Source organism: Asparagus officinalis, chromosome 5 (genome assembly GCF_001876935.1).
Source record: "Asparagus officinalis chromosome 5, Aspof.V1, whole genome shotgun sequence".
Taxonomy (NCBI): domain Eukaryota; kingdom Viridiplantae; phylum Streptophyta; class Magnoliopsida; order Asparagales; family Asparagaceae; genus Asparagus; species Asparagus officinalis.
In genome coordinates, this window is record NC_033798.1 from 118,607,123 (window position 1) to 118,616,099 (window position 8,977).

The 8,977-nt window shown below is 40.9% G+C and overlaps 1 protein-coding gene across 1 annotated transcript; it reads left to right on the forward strand.

Annotated features, from left to right (window-relative positions):
- On the forward strand, window positions 5,369-7,375 carry LOC109840913 (beta-glucuronosyltransferase GlcAT14A-like). The gene is made up of 4 exons (XM_020409741.1): window positions 5,369-5,961; window positions 6,036-6,111; window positions 6,205-6,320; window positions 6,711-7,375. The coding sequence occupies exons 1-4, from the start codon at window positions 5,424-5,426 to the stop codon at window positions 7,208-7,210; spliced, it is 1,230 nt and encodes a 409-aa protein (XP_020265330.1). The 5' UTR covers window positions 5,369-5,423; the 3' UTR covers window positions 7,211-7,375.

Below are 8,977 nucleotides of genomic sequence, written 5' to 3' on the forward strand. Positions count from 1 at the left end.
CCCCCCCCCCCCCCCCCCCCCCCCCCCCCCCACACACACACACACAAAAAAAAGGAAAAATGTATCCAGACCCCAAAAACAGAAATTTCATGTGCTGCAGCCCCTCCTAGTTTTTCCCATGTGATTCAGCCCCTTGAAGTGTGACATTTTGTGATACAGTCTTTTTTTTTAGCAATTATTACATTCCAGCTAAGCTAAAATCCCCAAAATAACCTTATCCCCTCTCTTCAATCCCTCAAACCCAGCTCTCTCATCTTCTCTCTCTCTCTCTCTCTCTCTCTCTCTCTCTCTCTCTCTCTAAAACCAAGGGCTTTCTCAAGCTCGTCGTCCTGATCCTCGCTCTCCTCGCATCGCCGTCGCCGCCTCCGCCCAGGCCCCTAAGCCTCGCCCTCGAGTTTGCCGCCACCTCCCCTCCTCTCCTCCGCCCAACCTCGTCTTCGTAGATTACCGCCGCTCCCTGCCTCGCCCTCGACCACGTCGGAGTTAGCTGTTGCCGCTCTCCGCCTCACCCTCGAGTAAGTGAAGAAGTCCTTTATACTTACCTTAGATTCATTAATTTTAGAAAAATGTGACAGTTAGGTTTAGTTTTATCTAGCAGGCGAAGGTGTATTCTGGGTTGCATGAAAAGCTTATATTACAGCAAAGAGCGATGTCACCTCTAATGAAGTATTTTGTGCATCCCACAACGGGCCTGTTATGTTTGTTGGATATGAGAGGAAAATCATGGAGTTTAATTAAGTATTCAGTTCATTTGTTTCTCATGTGCGACTTAGCCTTGTGTCAGAAAAGCAAGGGCTCACGAAAGTCTCGTGATTTACATAAATCAAAATTATATTTTTATGTTGAGGCTCGTGGACGTATGGCGGGTTTTGAAGTCAAAGAAGAAAGTGAATGATATGGCTAGTTTTGACTTCAATTCTAACGAGACTTTTAATGACTTCTTTATTTTTCTACTTGTGACTCTCCTCTGTTGATGAACCAACAACACCCTTAATTTCATTTCTTTTTTTCTAATCGGGAAAAATAATCATGTCTTGATATTATATCTAAAATCTTAGTTCTTAAGCTCTTGGGCTCTCAAGTTAGTTCTAACTTGCTCCATGTTAGTTCTAACCCGTCCTATATTAGTTCTAACTCGCTCCATATTAGTTCTAGCTAGTTCTAGCTCTAATTCATCTTAGTTCTAGGCTATTGGGCTCTCAAGTTAGTTCTAACTCGCCCCATGTTAATTCTAACCCGCCCCATGTTAGTTCTAGCTAGTTCTAGATCTAATTCATCTTAGTTCTAGGCTCTTTGGCTCTCGAGTTAGTTTTAGCCCGCCCCATGTTAGTTCTAGTCCGCTTTATGTTAGTTTTAGCTCTAATTCATCTTAGTTCTAGGCTCTTGGGCTCTCAAGTTGGTTCTAACTTGCCTCATGTTAGTTCTAACTTGTCTCATGTTAGTTCTAACTCGTCTCATGTTAGTTCTAGCTAGTTCTAGCTCTAATTCATCTTAGTTCTAGGCTCTTGGGCTCTCAAGTTAGTTCTAATTTGCCCTATGTTAGTTCTAACCCGTACCATGTTAGTTCTAGCCTGTCTCATGTTAGTTCTAGATAGTTCTAGCTCTAATTCATCTTAGTTCTAGGCTTTTGGGCTCTCAAGTTAGTTCTAGGCTTTTGGGCTTCATATTAGTTCTAACCCTCCCCATATTAGTTCTAGCACGCCTCATGTTAGTTCTAGCTCTAATTCATCTTAGTTCTAGGCTATTGGGCTCTCAAGTTAGTTCTAACTTACCTCATGTTTGTTCTAGCCCGTACCATATTAGTTCTAGATAGTTCTAGCTCTAATTCATCTTAGTTATAGGCTCTTGGGCTCTCAAGTTAGTTCTAACTTACCTCATGTTAGTTCTAACCCGTCCCATGTTAGTTCTAGCCCACCCCATGTAAGTTCTAGCTCTAATTCATCTTAGTTCTAGACTCTTGGGCTCTCAAGTTAGTTCTAACTTACCCCATGTTAGTTCTAACACGCTCCATGTTAGTTCTAGTCTGCTTCATGTTAGTTCTAGCTAGTTCTAACTCTAATTCATCTTAGTTCTAGGCTTTTGAGAACGGAGAAAAGCATCTCCCACCTCCGTCGGAGCCTACCGAGACACCCCGACAATCCCGACAACCTCCTCCCACCTCCGGCAAGCCCGGACAGCGATGAAAAGCTCCAAACAGCGAAGAACAAACCCGAACGGTGAGAAATTGTACTGCAGAAAACTGTAGTTTTGTGCCGACTTCGCACGCACTTTTCGATCACCTCCAATCTCCGTTTTCGCTGATTTCTTCTTTGGTGAGTAGACCTACATGTTGCCTATCACCTTTAATTTGTATCACGCTCTAATTCATTCTCTATCTCTCTCAGTAACGTTCGAAACATCGCTCGACGGTAGCAGCGATCAGAAAAACAGCAGCGTCGTGCCGACTTCGCGTGCGTTTGCCGGCCATCTCCGGTCTTCGTTTTCACCACCGTCTTCGCCGATGTGTAGCCCTTTATATTATCTATCACACAGTATCTTCCTTTCACTTGGGCTCATTTTCTACCTCTCGTTATATCATTTTGAATATTACGAATTGTTCCTTCATCATCTCAACCTCTGAGAGAAGTGAAAGGAAGATACCGTGTGAACTATCTAGAACTAACTTGAGAACCCATGTTAGTTCTAGCACGCCTCATGTTAGTTCTAGCTAGTTCCAGCTCTAATTCATCTTAGTTCTAGGTTCTTGGGCTCTCAAGTTAGTTCTAACCTGCCTCATGTTAGTTCTAACCTGCACTATGATAGTTCTAGCCCGTCCCATGTTATTTCTACCTAGTTCTAACTCTAATTCATCTTAGTTCTAGGCTCTTGGGCTCTCAAGTTAGTTCTAACTTGCCCCATGTTAGTTCTAACACGTCTCATATTAGTTCTAGCCCGTCCCATGTAAGTTCTACCTAGTTTTAGCTCTAATTCATCTTAGTTCTAGGCTCTTGGGCTCTCAAATTAGTTCTAACTTGCACCATATTAGTTCTAACCCGCCTCATATTAGTTCTAGCCTGCCCCATGTTAATTCTAGATAGTTTTAGCTCTAATTCATTTTAGTTCTAGACTCTTGGGCTCTCAAGTTAGTTCTAACTTGCCCCATGTTAGTTCTAACACGCTCCATGTTAGTTCTAGTCTGCCTCATGTAAGTTCTAGCTTGTTCTAGCTCTAATTTATCTTAGTTCTAGGCTCTTGAGCTCTCAAGTTAGTTTTAATTTGCCCCATGTTAGTTCTAACCCGTCCCATGTTAGTTCTAGCCCGCTCAATGTTAGTTCTAGCTAGTTCTAGCTCTAATTCATCTTAGTTCTAGGTTCTTGAGAACAGAGAAAAGCTCCTCCCACCTCCGGTGGAGCACACCGAGACACCTCGACGATCCCGGCAACCTCCTCCCACCTCTGGCAAGCCCGGACAGCGGCAAAAAGCTCCAAACAGCGAAAAACAAACCCGAACGGCGAGAAATTGCACTGCAGAAAACTGTAGTTTTGTGCCGACTTTGCACACACTTTTTGATCACCTCCAATCTCTGTTTCCGTCGATTTCTTCTTTGGTGAGTAGCCCTACATGTTGCCTATCATCTCCAATTTGTATCACGCTCTAACTCATTCTCTATCTCTCTCGGTAACGTCCGAAACATCGCTCGACGGCAGCAGCGAGCAGAAAACAGCACTGCCGTGTCGACTTCACGTGCGTTTTCCGGCCACCTCTGGTCTCCATTTTCACCATCATCTTTGCCGGTGTGTAACCCTTTATATTGTCTATCACACGGTATCTTCCTTTCACTTGGGCTCATTTTCTACCTCTCGTTATATCGCTTCAAATATTACGAATCGTTCCTTCATCATCTCAACCTCTGAGAGAAGTACAACAACGAATCGATTAAAAACTGAGCTCCACCGGTCGTGGATGTAGTGGCAACGTGTATTTCCCATGGTGTGTGCTCCTGTAGTTGTAGTTGATTGGTTTAGTTTGCAAATTGTGTTCATAATTATACTGCGCACGTTTGTTTTGGCAGCGCAATAGTTTCTACGGTGGGGGAGCGGCGGCAATCTACGGCGGGGGAGCGGCGGCAATCTACGGCGACAAGGATGGGCGGAGGAGAGGCAGAGGCGAACTCGAGGGGGGCTTGGGGGCCTGAGCGGAGGCTGCGACGGCGAGGAGGGCAAGGGCTAGGGCGACGAGCTTGAGAAAGCTCTTAGTTTTAGAGAGAGGAAGAGAGAGAGGAGATGAGTGTTGGGTCTGACGGATTGAGGAGAGATGATAATGATAATTTGGGGATTTTAGCTTAGCTGGCATGTAATAATTGCTAAAAAGGGGCTGCAGCACAAAGTGTCACACTTCAAGGGGCTGATCCAAATGGGAAAAACTATGAGGGGCCTCGTCACATGAAGTTTCTGCTTTTAGGGCCTGGACATATTTTTTCCAAAAACAAAAAACAAAAGAATCCACTTATGTAGACTCTGAAACTTGCAAAAGTTTTTCTCATGAGGTGATCCAGCAAGGAAGTTTGTGTTATGGAACAGCCAAGAAAGTACTAAAATTTCACGTCAAATTGAATAATAAACTCGCCATTCACCTCAAGTGATTTTCCCGTTTCTTTTCTTTTACTTATATAAATCCTAGTTTTTAATGTTATTGATTATTGAAGGTGGGAAAAATTGTAGAGCTTCATATTAATTTTAGGTGGAGAAAGAAAAAGTATGAAGAGAAGGAAAATGGCTGGCCACAAAAACGAAAGCGATAATTAATAATAATAAAGAATATAAAGCTAGTTGTTTGCCAAATGTCCAATTTGCAACCAAAGTTAACTACTATATTAGTATAGTGTGAATATAGATAGATGGATGTGATCGACTGGTGAGGGATATTCTAAACAGGCTCAGTATACGAATCTGCTAATGGCAAAATTATCTTCTATGTCAAGTTTCCAACATGCTTATAAACATTCACAAATTCTTAGATTGTACCTGAGCACAAATTCTGTTTCAATATCATAGATACTTTCAGTCTGAATTTCTTCCTCAAGATAACCAGATGTCAAAATTGAACAATGAAAGAGAGAATTAAAATATACGTAACCCACATTTTTTTTTGGTTGCGCTGAATACATGATCCAAGATGGAGATATTACTTAGGTAAACGCATGACCAGAAAAGGAGGAGAGCAAAAGACAGTGTAGATCTATGAAGTTGGTGGATATTGTAATACAAGCTCTCTATTTTTTTATTTTTTTATTTTATTTTTGGGAGTAACAATCTGAATGTGAGCTCACACATCAAGCATGAATAGGAGAAGGTGCCACAAACTCCTTATTCCATTTTGTTAAATTAGTCCCCTTCTCTTGATTCTACTGTATCCTCTGTGGCTGTCTCACAATTTTTCAAATAATGGAGAAGAAACAACTATGCCAACTTGTGATGAATTCCCTCCTCTTCCTGCTCGTCATCACTCACTCCTATATGGGACTCCTCACTTTCCTACCAACAATTACACCTCTCATAAACCTCCAAAACATCCCAAATAGCAAACAAACATTAGTCTCAACACATGCACAAACCAATCAAACTTCATCTTCAAGAATCCCAAGGTTGGCCTATTCAATCTCAGGAACAAAAGGAGACCTTGAAAGTCTATGGAGGACCTTAAGGGCTATCTATCACCCTCGAAATGTTTATGTTGTCCATTTGGACTTGGAATCCCCAAATTCTGAAAGAGAGGAATTGGCTTCTCGCATCAAGAATGATAAAATATTTGCAAAGATGGGGAATGTGCATGTAATTGTTAAGGCGAATATGGTCACTTATCGTGGTCCGACTATGATTTCCAATACTCTCCATGCTTGTGCTGTTCTCCTCAAGAAGAGCAAAGATTGGGATTGGTTCATAAACCTTAGTTCATCAGATTACCCTCTTGTGACTCAAGATGGTAGGTTAATTTGTTTACATGTCCCTCCATTGGTTTTTTCGGTTTCTCTGATTTCTATGGTCGTTGATGTGTAGATATCCTTCATATCTTTTCTTCTCTGCCGAGGAATTTGAACTTTGTGGATCATACAAGTCGCTTGGGATGGAAAGAGTATGTCAAAATTGATAAAAGATTCTTATGAAGTCTGTTTATAGTAATTAGTTAGAGATTTGTGTTTTTATTGCTACTACTGGTAATTGACAGAATGCACAGGGCTAGACCATTAATCATAGATCCAGGACTTTATCTTTCAGAGAAATCCAATGTTTACTGGGTAACCCAAAGTAGAGAATTGCCAACAGCCTTCAAGCTCTTCACAGGTAATTCTTCCCTCTAGTGCTAACATAAATGTTGGGCTAATTGCGGAAAGACCCCTGTAATATCACTGTTGTGAACTTACTACTCACGCAGTTTCATCATTGCAGATTGACCCACTAGGTTAAATTCTTTTTTCTGTTTTACACTTGGTAAAATTTTAGCAGATATTGCCCCGAGGTGAAATTAGTGGGTCTCTCTGAAGGTAGAACAGTAATAAAAAAAATAACCCAGGAGGTCTGTCTGAAACAATGAAACTACATGGGTAGTAAGTTCACAACAGTGATACTACAGGGGGTCTATCCGCAATTGACCCACAAATATAATCAGATTTCATAATTCTGCCTAATATTACAATTCAAACTGTATTTCTTTTCCTTCTACAATTTTCTCAGGCTCCGCATGGATGGTTTTATCTCGAGAATTTGTATACTACTGCGTCTTAGGCTATGACAATCTACCAAGGACTCTCCTAATGTACTACACAAACTTTATCTCCTCTTCCGAAGGCTATTTCCAAACAGTCATTTGCAACGCGCCCAAATTCACACAAACAATTGTGAATCACGATCTCCATTTTATTCAATGGGATTGGCCACCAAAGCAGCATCCACGAACCCTAACATTAGCCGATAAATCCAAAATGATCGGAAGCAACGTGCCATTTGCTCGTAAGTTTAGGCATAATGATCCGGTGCTCGATAGGATTGATGTCGAGCTACTTGGGTGGAGGAATGAGAGTTTTGTTCCTGGGGGTTGGTGTGAAGGAAGTCCGAACTGCTCAGAAGTTGGAGATTCTACAAGGCTGAAGCCAGGCAAAGGGGCGGGTAGATTGGCTAGGCTCATGTATAGGATAGTTAAGTCTAGAAAGTCCCGTGGTAATCAATGTACATAAGACAATTACCAGAGTTTGCTGTTAAAGAGTTAAAACAAATATTTTTGCGAAAGAAACAAGTACTTTAATTGTGGAAAAATGATTCTCACTTGAAAAACAACAAGGAAACAATCAATCAAGATATGGAATACTATGTGTAAACGTTAAAAGGTGATTTTACGGTAACAAGTTCCTCTTTTAACTACCGATTCACCGTTTATTTCTGTCATTACAGATTTGCGTATTAAGAGAGATTATGTTCTCTGGACTATTTTCTTTTCGACGTGAGGACAGGTCTGATGGGATTAATTTTACTTAATCTAATGCTAATGAGTCTTTATTTGCAAATAGTCTTTGGCATCGTTTAGTCAAAAACCCCTACTTAACAAAGATTTGGACAAACCAACCCAAACGTTTGACTTGGTCTAATGCACTTGACCTGATTGGGTGCACCTAGAAACAAATGATCAATCTCGTCCACAACCAAAATTGACAACACATGGATTCGTTGTATCCAGAGAAATGCGGTCAGTAACCGCTGGAATTAGCTAACACTAAGGCCCATTGAATATCTAAACCCCACCGACTCCCGTTCTTTGACCACTAAACAGATGAGAAAAGTTTAACAAAACCATCCATCACTTTGCCATGAAAGCAATTCAACTTACTATTTGCCCGAAAATTTTGATCCAAAAATCCTATTTTTATAGTAGTTAAGATAGTCGACGGACTCGGTTGAATAGATGAATCCTGTTGAAACTACAAGCATTTTGCTTACATAGTTGGGAGAAACTATCCATGTTCCTTCCAACTCTCAAACATCTGTTGTTTCCGTTCACACTTCATCAGCACTCTCAAGAGGTTGTTTATTGACTGGTCGTCGAGGTTAGGAATGTTGTTAGCATCAATCATTTAATATTTAGAGACAAACAAAGTCTCTGACCCTCCAAATCTTTAGGTAGGATCCCAATCACACTCCTAACCCCCTACACAATCCAAGGTGCTAAAGCCTACAACCAAGAAGCCAAAGTCTCTATAGAATGATAATGGTCACTAAAGAATGATCTCTTCCAATGGTAGACTAGTCTGACGAATAATAACACACGTATTATAAATACCTACAAGGGGTCCATTATGTTTTGTATTATTATGATAATTTTAAACAGGCAATCCAACTAATTTTCATTAAACAATGTGCGAACTCCACTGTGTACGTACGTATATAAAGAAATCTGGGATTATCTTTGTAAGCCTTACATTTCAATTAGTGAGGTATGACTAGAGAGACTTCCAACAAATGAAGAGCGAGTCAAATACAACGGTCAGTAAGTTGCATAAAAAATCAGTAGCGCAGTGTTTTCTCATACACTGGCAAAGACTTCTTGTAGGAAAGCACTAGGGATGCACATATGTGACATAAAAATAAGTAATTTATTTATTATTACGAAAGTAAATCAAACTGCATAATTACAGGCTAAGGAAGCTAACAAAATTAAAAGGAAAAAGAGTAAAGAAGAAAGTAGTTACAAGAATCTCGGATTTAGTGAGCCTGTGCCATCTCCATGTGAGGGTTTAAGCTTTTGGATCCAGTGAACCAACCGATTTTTATGATCTTGAGATGTCAAATCAGGGAGCTCGTTAAGTGTCCCGTCTCGAGCAAGAGCAGATTCAAACTGTTCGAGAACCTTCACGATCTGCCAGAACTCCGGTCTCTTGTCTGGATTTGATGTCCAACATTGTTCAATTAAAGCTCTCAGAGCTAATGGACAGTCTGAAGGAATTACTGGC